Source organism: Ochotona princeps, chromosome 5, assembly GCF_030435755.1.
Source record: "Ochotona princeps isolate mOchPri1 chromosome 5, mOchPri1.hap1, whole genome shotgun sequence".
Classification (NCBI taxonomy): Eukaryota; Metazoa; Chordata; class Mammalia; order Lagomorpha; family Ochotonidae; genus Ochotona; species Ochotona princeps.
In genome coordinates, this window is record NC_080836.1 from 46,133,172 (window position 1) to 46,158,663 (window position 25,492).

Sequence of the window (25,492 nt, forward strand, 5' to 3'; positions counted from 1 at the left end):
GACAAAAGCATTTTCATTCGCATAAATATGTTACCTAATATAAATGGTTTCACTTTATTGGTGCTACTCTATGATGTAAATATTTTACATATTTTACATATTTATGATGTAAATATTTTTTTCCAAGCAAAAAATTCATATAATCCTTAGCCTACATATGAATAGAATAATTCCAGTGCTGACAACAGCATCCATTTTATTCCAGTTTAACATACTTCCGTGTGCATTTTTGCCATGTGCTTACCTCATTGCGGTTATAACCTTCCTCTTGTCAGCTCAGCCATTTCTTAATGTTATACAATAATGGTAATAACATTGTAACAGGTTCGAGAATGCTCTGGCCCAAACTACTCTGATTCCATGCGGCACTCACACCTGGCCCTACATCATTGTTGTGTCCTTTAAAAACCAAGTTTAAGCTTGGCTGTTACCTCCATTTGTGCTAATCCCGAGAAGGGCCTGCCCTGGCTAAGCTTCATTGATTTTTAAAATTTGAGATTTCTTTCTAATGTGTCTTTCTTTTGGTGATAATTTATTTAGCCTAAAGGAAAATAAATAAAATGGTAGAAAGACTAATTTCTGTCATATTCGCAGGACAGGTAAGAGTGCCAAAGTAACAAGTAGTTTCCGAATGCACAATACAGCACAGGGGTGCATTGGCCAAAGAGAATGCGAAGTTTTATCAGCTCTTGCTATGTAGCTAACAATGTGCTGCTCTCTCTGGAATTAGAAAATTCTAGCATACATTTAATAACAACCAGTGGAAAACATTTTCATGTCAATGAAAAGTGGATTAACTTAGATTATTGCTTTTTATGTGCATTTGAACAAATCTTTTCTGCATTTGACATGAAAATGCACTTGTGCAGCTTTCTTTGGTTGGGTCACAATTTTAGAGTAAAAAATTGTTTATTCTGTTTGCAAACTGAGTCATAATCTGACCTCACCAGATCCTCTGTCTCTGGCAGCTAACAAAAGTTTTGTGGGCTTTTATTTTAGAATCTCTATACATGGGTTTACATAAAAATTATTCCACTTGTTTGCACGATATGGTAAAGAAAACAAAATGGTGTTGTTTCTGTATCTAATCTTGTGACCCCCCGCCTTTACCAAAGCAGACTGGCATTATGGTTAAGTCACTTTTACATTACAGAAGAAGAAAATGCATACCGAAGACAGGGGGCACATCTAATATATTCTTATATTTAGATTACGGAAAATATTTAAGCATTTTCCTGTGGGGTTGATTTTCAGAAGCTAAATGCAACTAGTTCATCAGAAGGCAGCACTGTGGACATTGGAGCTCCCGCCGAGGGAGAACAACCTGAAGCTGAACCTGAAGAATCCCTTGAACCTGAAGCCTGTTTTACAGAAGGTAGGCAACACACAGATGTACATGATTGTTCCTCCTATCCACGCATCTGCATTATCCACCAAGCTAGCCTCTGTCTCTACCAATGACCCATCTATCCATAATCATCTGAAGCTAACCACCTAAAAACTTGCATTTAGTTGCTGATGTTTGCTTTTCTATATCAAAATTAAACAGACTTTTAAAAAAGGTTGAGGCATAATTTGTGTAAGTAGTTATTATTTTCTTGGCTCTTGTTCAACTTTGCGACATGGAACTAGCAGGCTATTCTCTAGCCTTCCAGAATATATCTAACAGGAGAGAAGGTCCAACCATTCAAATCACTGTTTATGTTTAACAAATGGAAATTAAATTTTTATGAGTGAAAAAAGTCATTTATTACTTACTGTTTTGTCATTTTATAGGAAATGTTAAGTGTAAATTTAATCTGCCCTTCAGAAGCAGCTCCTATTGCTCAAGGTCAAAGTTTTCTGTTATTTCTGAACTGATAATAAACAATGAAATGTCAAAATTTACTGTGGGTTGCTTTAAGTGGGGCAACATGTCATTGGGGTAATCTCAAAGAAAGTTAAAACTGTACTATTTGAAATATGGATCAATTGCCTATTGTAATAAAAATGTCATGTTTCATGCCATCTGAAACCACAGGATTTAAGCAACGTTTTTACACTTTTTTCCTAATTCTTTCTGCTCAACTGACAAACTTTCCAACCACTAAGTTTTGCTTGTGTTATTTTTCTTACAGCTTCATATCCTACTTGTGATTATTTTCTTAAAAATTAAGAAATCTTATTTATCTTGATTTTATTTCATAAGAAAAGAAAGATGTTCCATCCATCAATTCATTATCCAAATGCCTTCAATGATTAGGAATAGTCCAGGCCAAAGCCAGAAATCCAGGATTCAGTATTGAAGCTGTCACCTCCCGCCTCCTGTGTTGTTCCTTGTCAAGAAGCTGTAGTTAGGGATGGAACGAGGACTTAAACCCAGGCACTCTGAGGCTCTGTATCAGAAGGTGACGTCTTAACTGCCACATGCTTTCCCACATTATGTGATGTCTGTACACCTTCAGTACCCATCACCAAATAGTCTTCCACACAAAGTTCAAAAATTAAACTTGAATAATGCATGTTTACAATACTTTATTTAGTAATTTTTTTCCTTTTCTATCACTAGATAAGTTGTAAGCAAATCATCTGTACTTAAAATGTACATTCTTTTAGGGAAAAGACTTACCTTGCATATTATAGTGTTGCGAGTTGTGCGGCACAGTCCTTCAAATACAGCAAGTAGTTAATACTGACTGAAAAACGTCTTATCTAGCAGTCCATGAATTCCACAGGCTGACTGTTACATTGGTCTGATTATGCCTGGAACTGAAGCAACTTAAATGTTCAATAGTAGTGCAATGGATTTTAGTAATCTTATTCACAGAATTAAGGAACTTTTTTGGTTTATTTTCCCATTTTTCTATTGTGAAACTTTTTGTAAATTTATTTATTGGTAATGATGTAGAAAACATTTATGTTTTATTAATTGGACTAATTAGAATTCAAATATACATATAGGGTCCATGTAGAATACTTATAGTGTAATTATACTATACTGATACAAAAATCAGCTTTGGTTAATTTTTATCTTCTCTATTTTTCTATCTTCATACTTTTGTTATTATAACAGAATAATTATATTAGTTTCACAAACAAAAATAAATATTAAACAAATCATGTAAAAGCTTATGCAGGTAATCTTTTTTTTTTAAAGATTTATTTTATTTTTATTACAAAGTCAGATATACAGAGAGGAGGAGAGATAGAGAGGAACTGGAGCAGCCGGGATTAGAACCAGCACCCATATGGGATCCTGGTGTGTTCAAGGCGAGGACCTTAGCCACTAGGCCATGCCGCCAGGCCCTTATGCAGGTAATCTTGATTTCTATAAGTGGTAGCTGTAATTTAAAGCTGTGATCCAGAATGTGTCATAATCTCATAGTGTAGCCGACTCTCTCACCAACATACATGGATACACACACATACTGAGTGGCTTTTTTTTCTTTATTTACTCCTCTATATTGTAGACTGTGTACGGAAGTTCAAGTGCTGTCAAATAAGCATAGAAGAAGGCAAAGGGAAACTCTGGTGGAACCTGCGAAAAACTTGCTATAAGATAGTGGAGCACAATTGGTTTGAAACCTTCATTGTCTTCATGATTCTGCTCAGCAGTGGGGCTCTGGTAGGTGACCTGAGATATGCTCCTTCCTCTTCCACCTGAAATCCCTCCCTTTCCTGCCAGAAACTTTACCCTGTTTCGAAATACAGTGCTTATGAAAATGAGAGACAGTATGTACGATGCATTCACCGCAGAATGAAGATTGGTAACTAGCACCTTTTATTACTGCCTGGCATGTTCCATAGATGGAATCAAGCTGAGAATGGCATGATTTCTTGCAATATGTAAAAGAGGAATTTGCTGACTTTTGGTCCATAGACAATTCTTAAAGAATGGCTATGAAGATATGGTGAGGGATTGCCAGTTAGATATCAAACAGTCAAACATAAATTCCATGCTGCAAGAAATTTTGGCTTGTTCACACTGATTGACCATAATCAACCAAAAATACTTAAAAAACGTGGTAAAAGTGGCATGACTCACTTTCACATGTGGCCGTACTTCTTTAATTTTCTCCATTAAATTATTGGAGAAAAAAATAAATTATTGGAGAGCTTGGTGAATTGGTCCCTTTAAAAGAACTACTGCATTGTGTCTGAAAGTCACTAAGCCCTCTTCTGGTTTGACAATGAATCTTCCATCATGCCACTTAATTCCCAGAGGGTCCTCTTGCCATTAAAGAGGGAATTCTGCAGGATAATAAGTGAGCTTCCTGTAACAGGTGTTGGTTCTTAGTATCCCATGAAAGTTCACCAAAACACACAAACATGACTGAGGAGTGTCTGATTCTTGAGGAAGGTTTCCGTTCCAACTGTAAGCTGGGCCCAAAAGCCTGTAGGTACTTGCACTGAGCCATGGTCTTAAACCTGGATACCACTATTCTTTAAAAGTGAATTATTTCCATTGTTTTTAATTGAGGCCACCAATCTTACCTGCTCATTCTTCCTGTAAGAGGCTTCAGTTCAATTTAAGTGGTATTTTTACTCCTGAAGATCCAGGTGTCCACATCAATGTGTTTCCTATGCTTTCCCACTCTGTATGAGAGTGATAGTTTGGAGACCTACATGCATACACCCTGCTTAGGGGGAAGGGAGTGTGTGTGTGTCAGATGAGAATCCTTTCCATTTCCCTCAAGCTGAGGGACCTCATTACTTTATATTTGTAGTACAAGGAGGAGCACCTCCTAGTACCTGTGTTGAGCAAAGAATACTGAACCTCAGATGACTTTTTACCTCTTTCAGAGTCAGTATAATTTCTTTCTAGTCTAGGTAGGATTGCATTGGTTTCGCATTTATAAGGGAAATCACATACATTACGATGACATTTTCCCTCTTTATCTTCTTAATTATTTTCCTTGTATCGCCACCCCACCTCCACCCACTGTATTGCTGGGTCATTAATTTCCCCAAAGGATAGCCAGGTCCCAGATGGCTCAATGATAGTGATCCCACTATTATTGTCACCCCTGCTTCTCCCGCTCACCAAGTACTTACCAAGATGCACTGTGGAGCCTTGAATCTTGTTCTGAAGAAAATTAGTGGACAGGCTCTCAAAATTTTCATAATCTTTTGGTATATGCTGATAACAAAATCCATACACCTTTAGAATTGCTTGGTTGACTGAAATACCCAGGTATCCGTTAATAATACTTAATAAAAATCAGTTAATAATACTTAAGTAAAAGTCACTTCTGAGAAACATGCAGCCATGCAGCCTGAAGCCCCGACCAGGCGACTTGCATCATTTGCTTTGCTAAGACAGCCAAGAGACTGTTTATGATAATAAATTCAATAGCATTTTTTTTCACTTACAGGCCTTTGAAGATATTTACATTGAACAGCGAAAAACCATTAAGACCATGTTAGAATATGCTGACAAGGTGTTCACATATATATTCATCCTAGAGATGCTTTTAAAGTGGGTTGCATATGGTTTTCAAATGTATTTTACCAATGCCTGGTGCTGGTTAGACTTCCTTATTGTTGATGTGAGTATCCTGCAATTTTCTATTTCCTCTTTCATTCATTGCTGTTTACTCATCTTGACAATGGTTCCTGGCCCATGCTGCACCCTAATACACATGAGATTTCCTGCTTCCCAGGGAGAGGACATCCCAAAAACATTTTTGCCAATTTGAATACATGTATCTTCAGAGAGCCAGGAACAATGAAATATCATCTTATTCTAAGACTCCATAAAATTTATAGACAATGTATCTTATGGAAAAACTGTACATTGATTCTTAAAAATTGACACTAAAGTAAATGTATGTTTAATTATATTTTCCATAAGTGGGTTGAAATACCCACATACTTGCTAATTTAATGTCAGAGTTGTATTTTAAATCACAAGTTATTCAAGATCATATAGTAATTTAGAAATTTCGCTTTTTTCATTCTTACGCTTCACAAAATAACTTTAAATTATTCCCAGGCATCTTTGGATGTGATATCTTTCTCATCATAAAAGCCTGTTGAGATGGGGTTGTCACACAGCTGGAATAGCAGTTATAAGGAAATTTAAAGTCCAAAAAGCAGGCAACACTACTTGATTTTTCTGTCGGTAGAAACAGACTTGCTATTAACCAATTATCTGAAGATTTCATTAAATTTCACTAGTATTGATAAAGATGGAGTATCAAATTGTAGAAAAGTTTTAAAATAAGAATCAGACAAGTCCACTATATGTAACTTATTGATTAGCTGTATAATAATCTTAACTTTTTCTAGCAATAAAATAAGAAATATTTAAAATCATGCATATATGCCTGGACATTAAAAATGAGGGACAAGGCACAAATGCAGAAATCTTTTATTTGTGTGATACAATTATGCAATATACTACAAGTATTCATTCTTTCTCTACTTTTTGCATATGATCATGACAGGCTGGCAGACATATGAAGTATCTAATATTTAATATATCTACATGATGATAAAGACAATAAGTCAACATTACTTGGCTGTGATGGTATTCCTTTTTTCAATGTAAAAATTTTTGAATTTTGAATTTTAGGGAACAATTAGGTAGGTTCTGGGATTCCACTCCCTCAAATTCCCACCTCCCTCCCCACTGATTTTCCCGATATTGCTACAATTGTATAGTCCTTCATAACAAGTTGTGCTTTCATCAGTCTGTTATTTAAGTGTATCCCAACATTGCTAGTACAGACAATGTCAGAGAGTCCAGCATCCCATTGTCTAGATATGTCCAACAGTTTCATTGGGAGTCCATCTTTGATTTGGAAGTAGGGCTGCATATTGCATTGTGTCTTGTGAAGGTGTTCTTAAGAGATATCTTGTTGTCCTGCAGACAGAGCTCAAATTACCTAATTTACTTTGATATTTACTTTTCTTGGTTTATGAAAACTATTTTGGCATAATAAGCTGATCAACACTTCTTTAATTCCAATGCTTATTGTTTATTATGTTTTAGAAGGTACAAATAGAGTAATTTTTTTTAAATTTTTGTGAGATCTTAGTTGAATAGTGAAAACAGAAATGTATCCTATGACAACTTGACACCTGTAGTAAAAATATCATTTCTGTCACTTGAGGAGTGTTCTCATGAGAAAGGTGGAGTTGAGCTGGAATTCGAAGGATGAGGATGTTAGTAGGTAAGGGAAAAGACCCCAAAGAATCAGAACACTGACATAACATTCAGGGCTGGTTCAAAAAAGAAGTCACTGTGGATACATACAGGATGCCAGGAAATGGAGGAAAAGATTTACAATTAAGTGATAAGGTAAGAAAGGTAAGTTGGAGAAGAGCTAAAAAAAAAAAAAAAACTGCCATCCAAAAAAATTTGGATTTACAATTTGGTAACAAGGTAGCAAGCTCAAGCGGTGAAGAATCACATACAGGGTACCACAAGACCAATTTGTTCCCTTAATGAAACAACTTTGCTGGAAGAGTGAATGATGGAATAGAAATGGGGTTATTTCGAGACCAAAAGACCTATTACATGATTACTATCATGTCCCAGAAAAAAAAAACTAACTATATCTCCTTTGCACACTGAGCTACACAAGGCAGGTATACACACACACACACACACCACAGACACATACAATGGATGATTTGTCACCTGTCTTAACAAGTTGATAAGTATTGCCCCTTTTCAGAGTATGTCTTTATATCAAACTTTTTATCTTTAATATTTTTACTTACGTCTGGTTCTTTTTGGCTTTGTCTTCAGAGAAGGTAATGGTGTTACAAGCTCTTGTGTTGCATTGCAGACCTTTTTCACAATTTTGTATAATTTAACAACTTACAAAATTAGGTTTTATTAAAACCACACAGACCATTGAAGATAAGATTTATAGCTCAGTTTTTTTCCCTAAATTTATATATATAGCACTTTCAGGCCTGAATATAAAATCAGTTTAAATAAGCCTGGTTATTATTAAAAATGTATTAAACATGCTCTTAAAAGGAATACTAAACCTTTATTTTTGTGGATCTGATTTTGAAATTCAAGAGAACTACATTACAAAATACATTCTTTAGTTTACATAAATTTAATTAGTTTCTATATATTCTTCCAACAGAAATCAGACATTTCTGAGCTTCCTATGAGAGTTCTTTTTTTTTTTAACTTGGGATTTTAGAACTTTCGTTAACTACATTACTTTTGTTAACTACATGAATAACTCAACAAAACATTATTCCTGCAATTTCTGATTATAATAAAATCTTAACTTTTCACCTTTTTAATTCACTAAATGTATTTGATTAACTAAATTGTTTTGTGCCTTTTGCACTGAAATTTGCCAAAAGAACACAGGCACTATTTTGAGAACTGGTCCTATCTGAATGTATGTATCTTCATTTTCACCAGTGATTTGCAGTTTACTTGTTTAACAAGCTTTAATTTTCCTTTCAGGTCTTCAAAATAATATGATTTCGTAGACTTATAGATGAAGATCATAGTACTTTTTTTTCTGCTTGTTTTATTTCTTAAAAAATATATTATCTGATGGAGACACTATTAAGATGTGTTGGGTAAAGCCACCATGTGCAATGCCAGCATTCTATATGGGTGTAAGTTTGTGTCTCAACTGATTCACTTCTAAACCTTGTCCCTGATAATGACCTGGGAAAAGCAGTGAAAGATGACCCAAGTGCTTGGGCTCTGTGTGAGAGACCCTGATGGAGGTCCTGGTTCTTGGCTTCAGCCTGACCCACCCCTGCCAACAGACTGTCTCTCTTTCTCCCTCTCTCTCCTTCTTCCAACATCCATACCTCCTTTCTTATCTCTCTCTCTCTCTGTAACTCTGATTTTAAAATACATAAATCTTAGGTAAGCGTATTCTATGTGAAAAATATTGAAAAGTATAGGTCTTTTGGGGGGCAGTATTTATTCATTGGAAGGCACAATTAACAAAAGAGAGGAAGGATCAGAGAAAACTTCCATCCACTTGTTCACTCTCCAAATGGGCTAGGACTCGCCTAGGCTGGGCGAAGCTGAAGCCAACAACCTGAATCCCTCCCAGGTATCCTATGTGGGTGACAGGAACACAAGTACTTGGACCATATTTTGCATTATCAGAGGGCTGGGTTAGAAGTGGAGCAGCTGAGCTTGAACCAGCTCCTGTTTGGGATGCTAGTGTTGCAGACAGCAACATAGTTTGTGCCACAATGTCTATCCCCAACTTCTGTTATCTATGATTTACAGGCCTAAATTGTTAGCCTCTCCTCAGAACTTGTAGAAACGTACTCAGTTATAAATCCCAAACCTACTAAATAAGACTCTGCTAGATATTGGTATCTTTGATAAGCATTCTGGGTGATATTTATTCCACAAAGCAAGGTTCAATTGAATAGATATCTTTGTCTGTATCTAAGATGACTGTGTTCCTTTTTCTGTTTAGGTTTCATTGGTTAGCTTAACTGCCAATGCTTTGGGTTATTCAGAACTTGGTGCCATCAAATCCCTCAGAACACTAAGAGCCCTGAGACCATTGAGGGCCTTATCCCGCTTTGAAGGAATGAGGGTAAGACAAAATGCTTTAGAATTCCTAGAAGCCACAAAGGAAACCAGACTGATAGTTTTTACCTTGCAGATGGCAAGTCCGTGGATAATTTGTGCTGTCTACATAAATACTGATGTAATAAAGTAATCAATAACCACATTTATCAGATATCCGTAGTACTTGCCACCACTAGAGACAATAATGAAATGTGATATCCCAGTGCTTGTTTCTAATTGACTAGATTTTTGTCCTATGGGAAATTTATACCATGTTTTTGCAAGCTACTGATTTAAATTACGACTAGTTATATCCATTCCATTCATGTATGTACAGGAATTTCTACTCACTGGATTTGGATACTTTTGAATCTTTACTCATCATTTCTTCACTGTTCTAATAATGTATTTTTAGCTGAAATGTGATCTGTCAGTTTAAAAACAGGCTGAGATGGTTAAAAAGTAGGTCAACTGTGGAAAACAAATTATTCATTTAGAAAGGTGCCACAATGGAAGCGGGGGGAATGGGTGCTGAAATGTGTCATAGCCTAGGACACAAACCTAAGACCACAGACCACATGCCTTCACTCTCCAGTAAACAACGATGCTGTGTCTTAGTGGCTCTAACTATGCAAAAGAAACTGTTAGAAAATGGACATTTTGTGATATTTTCAAGTGATACTTAGACTTCTTTCTGCTGCAAACACAACCAGAAATGAATGGCATGTACAGAGGTATGTGTCTCTGTGGGAGTAGTGTGTGTGTGTACTTGGGTATATAGAATTACATGGAGAGGAATTGCTGTTGTTTTCATTTTATCAGTTTGAAATAAGTTGTTTTGCAATAGTAAGTTTAACAAACAAAACAACAATTTTTATATTTTCTATATGGAATTTGACACAAGCATTTCCCTTTACTCTCAAATTCTGGATAACAAATTGCATAGTTGGCATGATTTTTTAATATTTTTAAAAATGTTTTTTAAATTGTGATATTGAGATGATGCCCATGTTTCTATACTCAGGTCACTATTTGTATTTATTTTTGCTTTCACAACGACACTTTGGGAAAACATTATTACATGCATACACTTACATCTTGAAAAAAACATTCTACCATAAAATAATTATCTTTTGCTCTTCCAAACTATAATTGTAAAATTTTTAGACCTACTAGAACCTAATTTCTACTCAACAAGAACTTAAAGAACAGATACTTTTCTAATATTTGACCCTCATTCTTTTTATCCTATGTGATAATACATAATAGTGAAGATTTATAATTGAATTTTCACCTTTTTCCCTGTCTTCTGTGCCAGGTGGTTGTAAATGCTCTTTTAGGAGCCATCCCATCCATAATGAATGTCCTACTGGTCTGTCTGATCTTTTGGCTAATATTCAGTATCATGGGAGTGAATCTTTTCGCTGGCAAGTTTTACCACTGCATTAACTTCACCACAGGAGAGATGTTTGATGTAAGCGTAGTCAACAACTACAGTGAATGTCAAGCCCTCATAGAAAGCAATCAAACAGCAAGGTGGAAAAACGTGAAAGTGAACTTTGACAACGTGGGACTTGGATATCTTTCCCTGCTCCAAGTAGTAAGTAATCATTTTATTAATCTTTGTGATATACGGTTATAAGGAGTCTAAAATTCTTCTCCACAATGAAATAGTGCCTGACACCTAGAATAAATATTATTAAAAAGAAGAAAGGTAAGTGTTGACAGCTATGTGGAGAAAAGGGAATCCTTGCAAACATGTTGGTTGAAGAGCAGATCAACACAGCCGTTGTTGAAAGCCGTAGGAAAGTTCCTCAAAAGTTAAGAATAAGAATACTTAAGACCAGCTTTCCCACCTCTGGGCATATGTCCAAAGAAAATGAAGTCACTGTCTCCAAAACAGGTGTCTAAACATTTTTACATCCAGCGCCATCATCACAAGTCAAAATACAGAATCAGCATAAACATGTGTCAATGAATGAATGGGTAATGAGTAGTGTGTATATATGCACACACAAACACAACTGAATGCTTCTGCCTTAATGAGAAAGAAAACTACATTCACAACATGGATGAATCTGTGGTCATTATACTAAATGGAATAAGTCATGAACAGAAGGACAAATACCACATGATCTCTTTTAGATATGAAATCTAAAAAAGAAACAGAGAGCAAAAAGAGATTCCCGGGAGCTGGATATAGGGAGAAAGTTCATCAATAAGTACAACTTTTCAACTTAATGAGAGAAATAAATTCTGGGAATCTAATGTATAGCATGATGATTTTAGTAAATAATGCTTTATATACTCAAAAATCATGAAGAGAGTTGAGTTTAAATGTTCTCACCACAAAAAAAATAAATGAAGTAATGCATATGCTACTTAGATTAACTATTCAGCAATGTATGTGTATTTCAAAATATAATATTGTGCAAATATATAATTATTATTTGTCACTTTAAAAGAAATTTAAAGGAACTAAAATTAAAAGGCAGATATATATAAATATAATAAACTGCATAAATATATGAAATGTAAATAGGACTTCAATTCTTTTTCCCCAGCATTTGCAAAATCTTTCTAAGGTTTGTTTCCCTAGTTCCTCCCTCAGTAATTGTTGATCTGTTTTTTTCTCTGTACCAGATGGAAAACAAGACAGTTCCACAAAGTTTGATTTTTCAGATTAAGAATTGAATAGCCCCATTCATGTCTCTTACTTGTGAGATTTCTGTTTAGGTTTCCATTGTTTTTCTCCCATCCCAACTCTGAGCAAAGTAGATATGCTTGTCCCCAAAAGCTTGGGAGGATATTTTTTCTCTCAGGAGAAAGGAAAAAGAGATTTCCTTTTTCTAGTGCAGATAGTATATGCTAATATCAAATCACCACCCACCCAGATACCACCCATAGCATAACCAAATCTCCTACTTCCTCACCCATGCTCAAATTCTGTACTTGTTTCCATATTCCTGCCTGCCAGATGAACACTCTACTCTCCTTCAAATGAAATGCGTCCTATCAAGGTTATGTCTGCTGTATGTTCATAAGAATTCATTCAGTTCATCAGCTGAACATAGTGTCCCCTCTCCGCCTGCTCCCTGAGCTCATCAAACACTCTAGACATAAATGGGCAAAAGACAGAGCCCAAGGCACTAAGGCACTGCGAAAATGTGCAAGACTCCTGCTTTCAGAATCCTTTGCACATACATCAGGAAATAAATATTTAAAATGCCAAACTGTGGTTGAGTATGGTTTTTTTTCATACTAGGAGGTTGTTTACAAATTAATTACCTGAAAATACTCAATAGAAATTCCTAATGCTTCTTGACAGTATCATTTAGAATAATAAACAGAAGCAAAACTTTAAAATCATACAGTTCAGCATCTTTTTGGATTTATCTCATTCTGATGTAAATGAAATTTTTTCATCAAATTTTATGTGACATTCTTATAATCGTATGGGAGTAAAAAAATGCAGATGCCACTTTCATGATAGGATATAATTGGCAAAACATGATCTAATTAGATGTTAACTTATACATACAGATATTATAAAAATAGGAATTTGAGATGTTTTCAAAGGCTGTTTTAAAAATTATCAAAAATTTATATATTAACTTCAAACTATTTTATATGCCTGTACTTGAAACAATATGAATCAACTAGGATTTTAAACATATTTTCTACGATTATAATTTAGAAAAAATAAATGATGTGATCTTTTTACAGGCCACATTTAAAGGATGGATGGATATCATGTATGCAGCTGTCGACTCAAGAAATGTAAGTTTGTTTAGAGGAAAGTTTGACTCAGTCAAGTAACCATTTCCACAGCTCTGTAATTTAGTGATGTTTCCAACATACCATAGATCAATTTTTCGAGTGCATCTGTATATATATGTATATATATACAAACTGATTATAGAGTATTTCTTTCAATCCTACTAGTATGTTTTTGTTGATTCACTTTGAATATTTTAACAAATATTGGTTATATTTACAAATTGAGAGTGTTGGGTTTTAGCCCTGGTCATCCCAATGATTTATGTACTAGAAACCCTAATAGGCAATTTCTTTCATCCGTTATACATTTGCTTCAGCAATTTGTCTTCCTTATAATAGTAAATATGTGACTAATGGCTGGAGAAAAATAGCAACCAAGGGAAATTTAGAAGCTTTTTTTTCTTTCTGAAAGTGAGTTTATATGATAGAAATCAGAAGTTTTCAGATTTACGTCATATGTATCAGTACTTTGCAACTTTTTTTTACAGTTTTCACTGTTTAACAAGGGAGAAATCACATTTTAGTTTGCAAGAGCATGGCAGTTAAGTTCAAAATTCTCTTTCTCTGGCACCAGGAACTAGCTTTCTTTTTAAAGAAATTCATTATATTTGATCAATTGGTTGGTTGAAAGGCAAAGTGTCAGGGAGAACAGAGGGACACAGAGAAAGTGAGCTCTTCCATCTACAAATTTACTCCTCCAATAGCCACAACAGCCAAGTCTGGGCAAGGTTAATGCCAGGAGAATTGTAAGGTCTCTTACATGTGTGGCAGGAACCCAGCTATTAAGCCATCACCTGCTACTTTTCCAGGTAGCTTAGTAGTAAGCTTGGTAGGAAGCAGAGCAACCAGAAATTGAACCAACAGTCCAACATGGAATAATGGGCTGCCAAGTGTCAACTTAACACATTGTCCCAAAGTGTCAACCTTGCAGCTAACTTGCCAAATGACGAATTCATAAAATTTTTTCTACCTTATAAAAGCTGAAATAGAAGGAAAAACTAAACCCCTCTGTTAGTGCTGCCAGGAATCCCAGTTGTGGATGCTTTCTGAATCATAATAACTTTTTTATGAGTGTTCACTATGCTAAGGACTTTCTTAAATTAGCTTATTTAATCTCAGTTACCAACTTTATCATACAGATGATATCAATCTTATCTTGTCGTTGAAGAAAGAGGCTTCACACATTAAATGTAGAACATGTGTTTGAACTCTGATCACAAGCATGGACTCAGCACCACTCTCTTCACTACTTCCCAGGCCCAATTACTTCTTGGCTCCTGACCTTTGCTTGGCCCAGATCCAACTGGTGTGAGAACTCTGAGAGAAAATCATATGGAATACTCCCCACACTATTTCTCTCTTGCTTCTCTTTTCTCCCTCCCTTCCTATCTCTTCATCACTCTTTCAACTAAACAAACATTTCAGAAATGGTGAAGATGGCATTTTTTAATTGTAAAATTATAAAAGAAAATAGTAAAACAGTGTGAAATCTTTCTTTTAAAAAAATCAAGTAAATAAAAATTTACCGTGTGTGCTAGAATAATGGTTACCTCTCACAGGTTTGCTAGGATTTGTGGCTGAAAAGAATAAACTAAAGATTTCTAAGCTTATAAAAATGTCCTGGGCTATGGATTTCACTTTCTAGAAATGCATTTCATATATTGCATTTATTACCATAGGTTTTCTTGAATGTGTATTGTATTCAATTGTAAAACATTTTCAAATAACATTTTATATTGCTTCACACACATACATACAAATAAAATTGAAATCTCACCAAACAGGTAACTTTACAATATTCTGTTATTTACTATATTATTAGGGAACTTTATGTTGATAATGACCTTCTAAATTGATTTCACAACATAATGAATCAAAACTTGTACTTTTTTTTAGTTTATTCATTAATTACATTGTATTATGTGACACAGTTTCATAGGTACTGGGATTCTCCCCACCCCTCCCCAAACCCTCCTCCCATAGTGAAAACTTGTATTTGTTATCATCAATGACTAGTTAACTCAATGTGTTAAGCCAATGTGAGAACTGAAGCTGTTAAAACTAGTGACAGCCGAAATTCAAACCAACTATACTGTCTCTTCTTAAACAGGTGAGTTGGATAAGACAGTAACTGTTACTGAAACAGTTCCAACTGCCTAAAATGTGCAGTAGTGGTCCTATTCCTTTTCAGGAATTATATGTTTACATTAAACCCTTGTACTTAGCAATTACTACTATACAGGTGCATTTCTAAGTATGTTTCCTGTATTAGTATATTTAAGTTTTGCAGTGGCCCTATGAGGTTCAGATTCTATTGTATCCATTTTGCAGTTGAGGGAAGCAAGGCAGACAAAATACATGCTAATCTTCTATAAGATTAAAAAACATTAGTTTGCATGTTGCAATGAGATCTTCGTTTATAACCAAAAATGCATTCATAGGCATTTAGTGAGTGAAAGTTTTTATCACTCTTAACTTATCTGTTAAATATTTTATTTCCTCAAATCAACAAATAGCTATCTGTGACTCTACAAAATGTGAATGATCATCAAATCAGTTTAATGTTTGGTTTCTTCTCATATAATGATTGAGGCATGCTCTAAGAATTTAATTCACTGAGGTGCTTTTATGAAAAAAATTCAGTGATTATTATTCTTCATATTTTGTAGGTAGAATTGCAACCCAAGTATGAAGACAATCTGTATATGTACCTTTATTTTGTCATCTTCATCATTTTTGGTTCATTTTTTACCTTGAATCTTTTCATTGGTGTCATTATAGATAACTTCAACCAACAGAAAAAGAAGATAAGTATATTAAATCTTTGTCGTTGTTCTAAAATGTGAACATATGTTACTTTGCATCCTGCATGTTCCAAAATTTTATCAGCAAAAGAAAACAATATAAAATTCTGAAACTACTTTGATATATTTGATAAGGGACAACATTTAATTGGTAATTTAGGTTATGGATTTGTGTATTTCTAGTCTGGAAATATAACAAATGCACTATAATTTATGTGTGTAATATATGCATTTCCATAAATATGGATGTTGTTAACATTGTATAACACTGTGGGAGCCAATTTTTAACATGATTATTAAGTTGGATTATATAGCCAGTGAAGAACATGGTTTTAACAAGTTTGTATTCATTTCTTTACTTTGGAGGTCAGGACATTTTTATGACAGAAGAACAGAAGAAATACTACAATGCAATGAAAAAACTTGGTTCAAAGAAGCCACAAAAACCCATACCTCGACCTGCTGTAAGGATACCATCCTTTCCTCTCCAGTTAAAGCTATGTTTTCCATTGTTTTTAAAAACAAAATTGCTGGAAAGTAGTATTTTGTCAATTTGCACAGAAAGTTTTTACCTTTATGATGTAACTAGCTAGGCTAAATAGCCTGAATAAGTGTATTTTAAATATACATAACATTACAGATTTTATTATAGATAAATCTTGTATCTAAATGTAAGCATTGCATAAATTTAAAATTCAGGCTTAAATGCCTGGATTAGCACACAAAATTGACATTGGTAAGCAGTTTATGATGATATGGATAGGAAAACATATACACATCCTATGTAATGTGGAAATACTGAATATACTCAGCATAGGACTGATTGAAGTAATTGGTATATCTCAGATGCAACTATTTTCACTGCAGATTGCATGGAATTATTAATGAAATGGATCACAGTTTTTTCTAGTTGAATAGATAACTAAACCTTCTTTTTTCTTCTACTACTGCCTACATGGAATAATACCATGCTTTTTATGATTATAACTCTTCCAATTGCATATTGTGGGTGCTTATTCTGTTTGGGCTAATGCAAGAAATTGCCAGCAGAGCCCTTGAGGTCTGTCATCCAAAGACAAATACAGGAAGGCTGAAGAGAAATGGTTAACATTTAGAAGAAGTAATCAAAGTTCTCAAGACTGGGAGATTAGGTTGAGGTCCATTGAAGGGAGTTCTGTGGGGAAAGAAATTGAGGAGAGAAGGAATAAGCATGTGACAAAGTTGCATAGAATGTGAATGAAGAACATGAGTGATGAGGTCAGATTTAGAGAATTCTAAAGAATTTAATAGTGCATGAAAAAATATGAAAATCAAGATAACCAGACAATTGGGGTATACAATGCATTTTAGTAGGTAAAGCTTCCTGTGACATTGGCATCTGCCAATGGTAACAGGTTCATGTCTAGATGTTCCACTTCCAATCCAGCGTCCTATTAATGTTCTGGGGAAAAAAACAAATGAAAATCGCTGTAGTGCTTGGACCCTTGCATCCATCTGGGAGACAGCAAGAAAGCTCCTGGCTCCTGATTTGTCCTGGCCCAACACTGGCTCCTGTGACTATCTGGTTATTAAGCCAGCAAACCAACAGATGAAGGAACTCACTAACTTGCAAATAAATAAATAAATAAATAAATAAATAAATAAATAAATAAATATTTTTTTAAAAAAAGCAAAATTCTAAAGGAAATAGAGGACTTCCCTAGCACTAATTTTGAGATTCTCATAGAAGAAGCAGGAGAAATACAATGTGAAGTTGCCGAGAAGTATGGAATTGTACTGAGCAAACCAAGGACATAGGTATCATCCTTCTTACTAAAGACCAAGACGGAATTAAAGAACATACCTCTTGGAAAGCACGATCTTCAGGATTTTACTGCTCTTCATCTGATCCAACACCCAATATTTCTATTGGAGACAAATGTTAGTGATTCATGATTGTAGAGTGTTCCTTAGCTTACTAAATGTGCAGTGAATCTTGTTGATTGTGATGACATAAAAATTAAGACCGAATTCCTTCTTTTAAGGTATTTTGAACCGAATGAATCTCAGGTGCTTCATTTTTGAGGAAAATGACACTGCCATTCTCTTCAGGAACTCCCAAGCAAGTGGAATGGGAAAAAAATTAATAAAATGAAAAAGCAAAACGTTTATAATACAGTCAGATTTTTTTATTATCGATGAAAAGAAACAAGTTTTCTGAGAGCACAAAATGCTTTCTTAAAATTGAGCTAGAATTCACCAGGTAGAAACAGTAAGGAAGGTTGTTTAAACAGAGTGATAAACGATAAAATCATAGAGAACAGGTTGTATATTTTAGTGAGAGTGGAAGACAGGATAGCTGAAAGGTAGAAACAAGGGGATTGGAATTAGACATGTGTGCTAAGCTGAAGGGGATACTGGGAGGGCAGATTCAGCTGATGCATGTATGACAATTCCAAACTTTTATGGAAAGTAAAGTTGAAAGAAAAGTATGCTTTGGTGCGAAAATTTAAATCAATGTAATTTTTTCATAATATGTGTTTTCTATTAGCTTTTGGAAACCTCTAATAAACATCCAGCTTGTCAGGCCAAAATTTTCTCAAGAGGAACGTAGAACAGATGATGCTTGATTCCTAATTTCAAATGGAAATAATGAAAGCTCTCTAAGCCAAAAGGAGCATAACACCAGTATGAAATATTAAGAACAATATTAGTATCAAGATCCAGGAAAATAAAATTTGAATATAACTGTGAGCTATAACTTTTAAGTAATAATTTTATCACTTCAGATGAGTTGATCATATAATGTTTATACAGCTATGTTAACTATTTTACAAACTTAATTTATCCTCATAAAAAACAATACCTGATTATTAAAACTAAGAAGTTAAACGATAAAATATCATTCAATCACACAAGTTAATTGGATTTCACTAGTTTTTCATTAATGTAATTTTTCTTAAACTACTGTCTGATGATTTGAAAGTCCAAGAGAAATACATCACATGCTACCTCCCAAAACTGAATTATCATTTTGAAAAGATTTCTCGGCTGAAATTTCAGATGAGTTTAAGATATTGTGGTACTGATGAGTGAAATAAAAGGAAAAAACAAGAAAAATCTGCAGGAGTGTTCATTACTTCTTTAAAATTAGTTTCAATATTCACCACCAACACACTGATTAAAGAGATTTATTATAGTGCTAAATATTTACTGACAATCCATCCAAATACATTAATGTTCTAGGCACTAAGAACATCATAGACAGCTGTTAGTAGTCAATTTATAAAGTCTTGCTTCATGAACAATATGAATATACTTGAAAGAGTTAGATTTTCTGATATACAAAATTGTATCCTGAGTATAAAATAAGTGTGATAAGTTTTATAAAAGCTACATTTTCATAGCTCTAGATTAATGTCAGATTTCCAGTTTCTAAATGCACTGTTATATATTATTTGTTGCAGAACAAATTCCAAGGCATGGTCTTTGATTTTGTCACCAAGCAAGTCTTTGACATCAGCATCATGATCCTCATTTGCCTCAACATGGTCACCATGATGGTGGAAACGGACGACCAGAGTCAAGAAATGACAAATATTCTGTACTGGATTAATCTGGTGTTTATTGTGCTGTTCACTGGAGAATGTGTGCTAAAGCTAATTTCCCTTCGCTACTATTATTTCACAATTGGATGGAATATTTTTGATTTTGTTGTGGTCATTCTCTCCATTGTCGGTAAGAGGAGGTGCTTTTACTCAATTAAGAAATTTAGGAGTAAAAGGTTGCATTTTAAAACTTTCGATGTGTTTCCACTAATCTTTCCTTTCATCCTGAAACTGCAAATAAAATTCAAATAGTTATCCTTCAGTTATTTCTCTAATCTCATATTGTGCATGAAATGATGTGCCAGAAAAAATTTACATTTTCACCTGCGTTTCTTATTTTAGTCATGTTTCAAAAGACGATTCAGCTTTGCATAAATGTCCTGTACTCAGGCATACTCCTGTGGTATAAAGCCATCCATATAACTATTATTTCTTTGATAATTCAAAGTATATATGGATATGGATAATGACAGAATAGTGTATAGGGCTATACATAATAGCACAATAGAACTTTCATATTATCTTTGTGTCCGAACAGTTTTCTATGGAATGTAATATTGATTTTCAGAAGATGACATCTTATTCAAAAACCGAAAACAAATTCATTATCAGCAATATGTGCTAAGTGTTTATGTGAAGGATATGAAATAAGGTGATGACAGTGGGCAAATCAAGACATGATTCTGCCTATTTGAAGAAAGGGAATATTCAAGTATACATGCAAAAGTTCCTCAACATAATTGAAATAATAGATACATTTTGTCTTGGTGCAGACATTTTAAAACAATTCTTCCATTTTTTCATAATGCGTATTTTCTATGAACTTCATGAAGAATTTTATACCAAGATAAATTTATCTTTTAGTATGCTGTGAACTTTAAAATATATACCCTTGTAAACATGGGGAAGAAAATAATATACCATTATTCATTCTGCAAGTGCTCCTATTATAGGGCATTTTACCTGTGTACCATTCCATTGGTTCCTCGCAAAAATGCCAGGATGTAGTTCCTAAGAGATGACTCATGTGTATCTACAGGGATTATTCATATTTCACCATTTACCAACTCTATGACCTGGGACAATTTACCTCAGCCTTCTAGCCCCTCATTTTCCAAGGACTGTATCTGTAGTCTCGATGACTGTAGTATGTCTGTAGTCTGTTTACATGAATGCGCTTACCATTGTGCCTAGAACAAAGAAAAGATTCAGTAACTGTTAGGTTTAATTAGAACAATAAAAACAAAAATTTTGGCACTTTCAGCATACAGTGATGCATAAAACAAGGGACAGGATTTTGTCACAAGTATGCCTGTCTACAACGGCTTTATTTTACTCCTTATATCATTTCCCCCTCCCAAATAAATCTGTATTACAGCTATTTCAGAAGCATAAGAACTCCTATATTCCTGATAAAGTATCACAAGACTTTTCCTTTATCCTTACGAAAGTGTGAGACTGGTATGTTGTAAATAGTAATCCATTTCTGTCTTTGGCTGCCATGCACTTGTGATGTCTCTGATCATTGAGTGATTGGGTCACTCAATGCTTAGGTCACTCTTTCGCTAGTATGCACTCTCTCAATAAATGCTTATCTTGAAATAAGTCTGACCATTACCATCTTTACTTAGCACAGATGTTAATGTTGTTACCAAAACAGGCCAGTTTTATTTTACTAAACAAACATTCTCAAATTATATATACATATAAATACATATGTGCTTGAATATGTAATTATCAACTAAAGATTTTTACTACTGGGTAGTTTTTACCTTACAGATTTTTGTTTCATAATATTCACACTATTTTTGTTGCCTGTTGGTTTTTCACAGGCATGTTTCTCGCTGAGCTGATAGAGAAATATTTTGTGTCACCTACCCTGTTCCGCGTGATCCGACTGGCCAGGATTGGCCGAATCCTACGTCTGATCAAAGGAGCAAAGGGGATCCGTACCCTGCTCTTTGCTTTGATGATGTCCCTTCCTGCGTTGTTTAACATCGGCCTCCTGCTCTTCCTGGTCATGTTCATCTACGCCATCTTCGGGATGTCCAACTTTGCCTATGTTAAGAGGGAAGTAGGGATCGATGACATGTTCAACTTTGAGACCTTTGGCAACAGCATGATCTGCCTGTTCCAGATAACCACCTCTGCTGGCTGGGATGGACTGCTAGCACCTATCCTCAATAGTGGCCCACCCGACTGTGACCCTGAGAAAGATCACCCTGGGAGCTCTGTTAAAGGAGACTGCGGGAACCCATCCGTTGGGATTTTCTTTTTTGTCAGTTACATCATCATATCCTTCCTGGTGGTGGTGAACATGTACATCGCTGTCATCCTGGAGAACTTCAGTGTTGCTACCGAGGAAAGTGCAGAGCCCCTGAGTGAGGATGACTTTGAGATGTTCTACGAGGTCTGGGAGAAGTTTGACCCAGATGCCACCCAGTTTATAGAGTTCTCCAAGCTCTCTGATTTTGCCGCTGCCCTGGATCCTCCTCTTCTCATAGCAAAACCAAACAAAGTACAGCTCATTGCCATGGACCTGCCCATGGTCAGTGGCGACCGGATCCACTGCCTCGACATTTTGTTTGCTTTTACAAAGCGTGTTTTGGGTGAGAGTGGAGAGATGGACGCCCTTAGAATACAGATGGAAGAACGATTCATGGCCTCAAATCCTTCCAAGGTCTCTTATGAACCCATCACAACCACTCTGAAACGCAAGCAAGAGGAAGTGTCTGCTATCGTTATCCAGAGGGCTTACAGACGCTACCTCTTGAAGCAAAAGGTTAAAAAGGTTTCATCTATATATAAGAAAGACAAAAGCAAGGAAGGTGATGGGACACCTATTAAAGAAGAGATCCTCATTGACAAACTAAATGAGAATTCAACTCCAGAGAAAACCGACATGACACCATCCACCACTTCTCCACCTTCGTATGATAGTGTGACAAAACCAGAAAAGGAAAAATTTGAAAAAGACAAATCAGAAAAGGAAGACAAAGGAAAAGATATCAGGGAAAGTAAAAAGTAAAAAGAAGCGAAGAGTATTCCATTTTGTGATCAATTGTTTACAGCCTGTGTTAGTGATTTATTTGTGTCCACAGGACTCCCACAGGAAGTCTATGCCAAACTGACTGTGTTTTCATAAATGTGTACTTAAGGTCAGTGCCTATAACAAGACAGCGACCTCTGGTCAGCAAACGGAGACTCAATAAACTCGGGAAACAGCGTCAACAGGAGGTTTCTGTTTTCACAACCAGCTGACACTGCTGAAGAGCAGAGACCTAATGGCTACTCAGACTATAGGAACCAATTTCAAAGGGGGAGGGAAGTTCAATTTGTATGTAAACTCAATGCGTGACACTGATAATAGTAATTGTCACCACTGCTTATGTTTTAACTGCCACCCCTGTCATATTTTTACAAATTGTGTGCTGTGATTTTATCACTTTTTTTTTAAATCCACAGGTTGTTTACTATTACACGTGACTATTTTTGTAAACGGGTTTCTGTTTGGGAAGAGGGAGTCAAGGGAGTGAATCCCCCATATCTTTATTGTATAACTGGGTGCATTTTTCAATCGTGGCATGTTATAACTCTCATTCACACATGAAAAAGATATCACATCACTCAATGAAAGAGTTTATGTCTTGTTTCAGGATGTTTTTAGATTTTGAGGTGCTTAAATAGCTATTCATATTTTTGAGATGTTTCATCCACAAAAGATTTTAATGTGCCTGTAAATGTTCATAGAACACAAGCATTTAAGAGTTGTTTTATTTTTACATACTCCATTAAATGTACATGTATATATGTATATAGGTATGTTGTGTGTATATACATATATGCATATACACATGCACAAACTCACACATACATAGGTACCATTACATAGTCATTCAGAGTTGAGTCCCAGCAGCATGACTACAACATTTTTTATAAGTGTCCTTTGGCATAAAATTAAAATATCCTGTCAGTTCTTTCTATGAAATCCAAATTGACCAAAAAGCATCCCCACCACCACTTTATAAAGTTGATTCTACTTTTTCCTGCAGTATTGTTTAGCCATCTTCTGCTCTTGGTAAGGTTGACATATCTCAATTTTAAAAACAAAAGTCTGCTTTGTAAATAGTAATTTTACCCAGTGGTGCATGTTTGAGCAAACAAAAATGATGACTTAAGCACAGTATTTATTGCATCAAATATGTACCACCGTAAGTATAGTTTGCAAGCTTTCAACAGATAATATGATGTAATTGGTTCCATTATAGTTTGAGGCTGTCTCTGCTGCATGTTTATCTTGCCAATGCTGCTGTATCTTATTCCTTCTACTGTTCCAAAGTCTGATATGGGAAGCCATATGTCAGTGGTAGATTGAAGCGTGTTGTTCTATCAAGACCTCATTCTTCATGTTGTGAAGCAATAGATTGCAGCAAACCGTGAAGAGCTACTTGCTTTTTATTCTGCCAATCATGACTGAGTCGTCTGCGGTGAAAAGCCTGACTGTACAAACACGTTGCAAGCTGCTTAAATCTGTTGAAAATATATGGTTAGAGTTTTCTAAGAAAATATAAATACTGTACAAAGTTCATTTTATTTTATTTTTCAGCCTTTTGTACATTAAATGAGAATTAAAGGTATCTTCAGGTTGATGTCACAGTCACCATTGTTAGTTTTTGTTCTTAGCACTTTTGAATTAAAGCACTTCACAGAATAAGAAGTAAGCACTAAGACACAGTAGAGGTTTCTGCTTTTTTATGAATCTTGTAAATTTGCACACATTCCATTGTGAAATAAATCTCAAGCTGAGTCCTGGTATTTGCTTTCAAATAGTGAGACCTTTATCATCAAGAGAGGCTTAGGGAAAGATCAACTGAGTCTTAGCATCGCTTGAATTTTTTGTTTCTACTTGGTCTTTTTATTCAGTAATCAGCAATCTTTTCCAGTGTTTGTTCACACCAACAAGTCTAATCACACCAACCCACATGGCACTAGAACTCTACAAGTTCTAGTATCCACATGATACAGGATTCAAGCCTTTTTCCCCTCACAGAACCAAGTAGTGAGATTATTTCACCGGTTACAGCAAAATATTTTGTGTTTCACAAGCAGCATTAAATGTAGATTCTTTATACTAAAGCTATTGACTTGTAGTGTGTTGGTGAAATGCATGCAGGAAAATGCTATTACCATAAAGAACGGTAAAACCACATTACAATCAAGCCAAAAGAATAAAGGTTTTGTTTTTGCTTTAGTATTTAATTGTTCTGTCTTTGTTTTTATCTTTGAAATGCCACTTAAATTTCTACCATGTAAAAATGATCTCAGAAAAAGGTAAATGTAAAGAATACACATTAAGTATAATAACTCATCTTAAAATTTTTTCATGGAATGGAAATCAATTGAGGTGAGTGTACTGGATATCTAGTTTTAATATTGGCCAAAACCTCAGAAATGGCTTCAGAGTAGTGGAAAATTATGATAATTAATAAAAAATTGATTAACATTTTAAGTTGTGTATCCCTTTCTCCTTTTGTCTACCTAATTTTGTTGTCAGTTTTTTAGTCTTTTTTATCTATTATTGTTTTATTTTTCATAAACTTTTCCATTCCTCCTTTGGGTTAATATTTTTCACTCAGGATATTCTTCCACTTTCCTTTCTAGTCATCAAATCATGTTTGTTATAGTCTACAGGAATTCATGGTTTACAGTGGGCCCCTCACAGTTTACTGCCAAGTACACAATAGTGCCTCTATCTCATTTTTTAAAAATTTCCTTGGAAAAACTCTAGGAAAGATTAGACATCAACTCTT

General features: G+C 35.0%; 1 protein-coding gene across 1 annotated transcript in view; it reads left to right on the plus strand.

The window, feature by feature from the left end:
• Window positions 1–23,290, plus strand: part of SCN2A (sodium voltage-gated channel alpha subunit 2) — a 167,136-nt gene extending 143,846 nt beyond the window's left edge. Inside the window, exons 18-27 of the mRNA XM_058664577.1 lie at window positions 1,255–1,375; window positions 3,450–3,604; window positions 5,355–5,528; window positions 9,414–9,536; window positions 10,830–11,111; window positions 13,238–13,291; window positions 15,961–16,098; window positions 16,455–16,559; window positions 19,542–19,812; window positions 21,515–23,290. Coding sequence (XP_058520560.1) covers window positions 1,255–1,375; window positions 3,450–3,604; window positions 5,355–5,528; window positions 9,414–9,536; window positions 10,830–11,111; window positions 13,238–13,291; window positions 15,961–16,098; window positions 16,455–16,559; window positions 19,542–19,812; window positions 21,515–22,710 — 2,619 coding nt within the window. The 3' untranslated portion in view covers window positions 22,711–23,290. The remainder of the gene's footprint in view (window positions 1–1,254; window positions 1,376–3,449; window positions 3,605–5,354; window positions 5,529–9,413; window positions 9,537–10,829; window positions 11,112–13,237; window positions 13,292–15,960; window positions 16,099–16,454; window positions 16,560–19,541; window positions 19,813–21,514) is intronic.
• The last annotated feature ends 2,202 nt before the right edge of the window (window positions 23,291–25,492 follow it).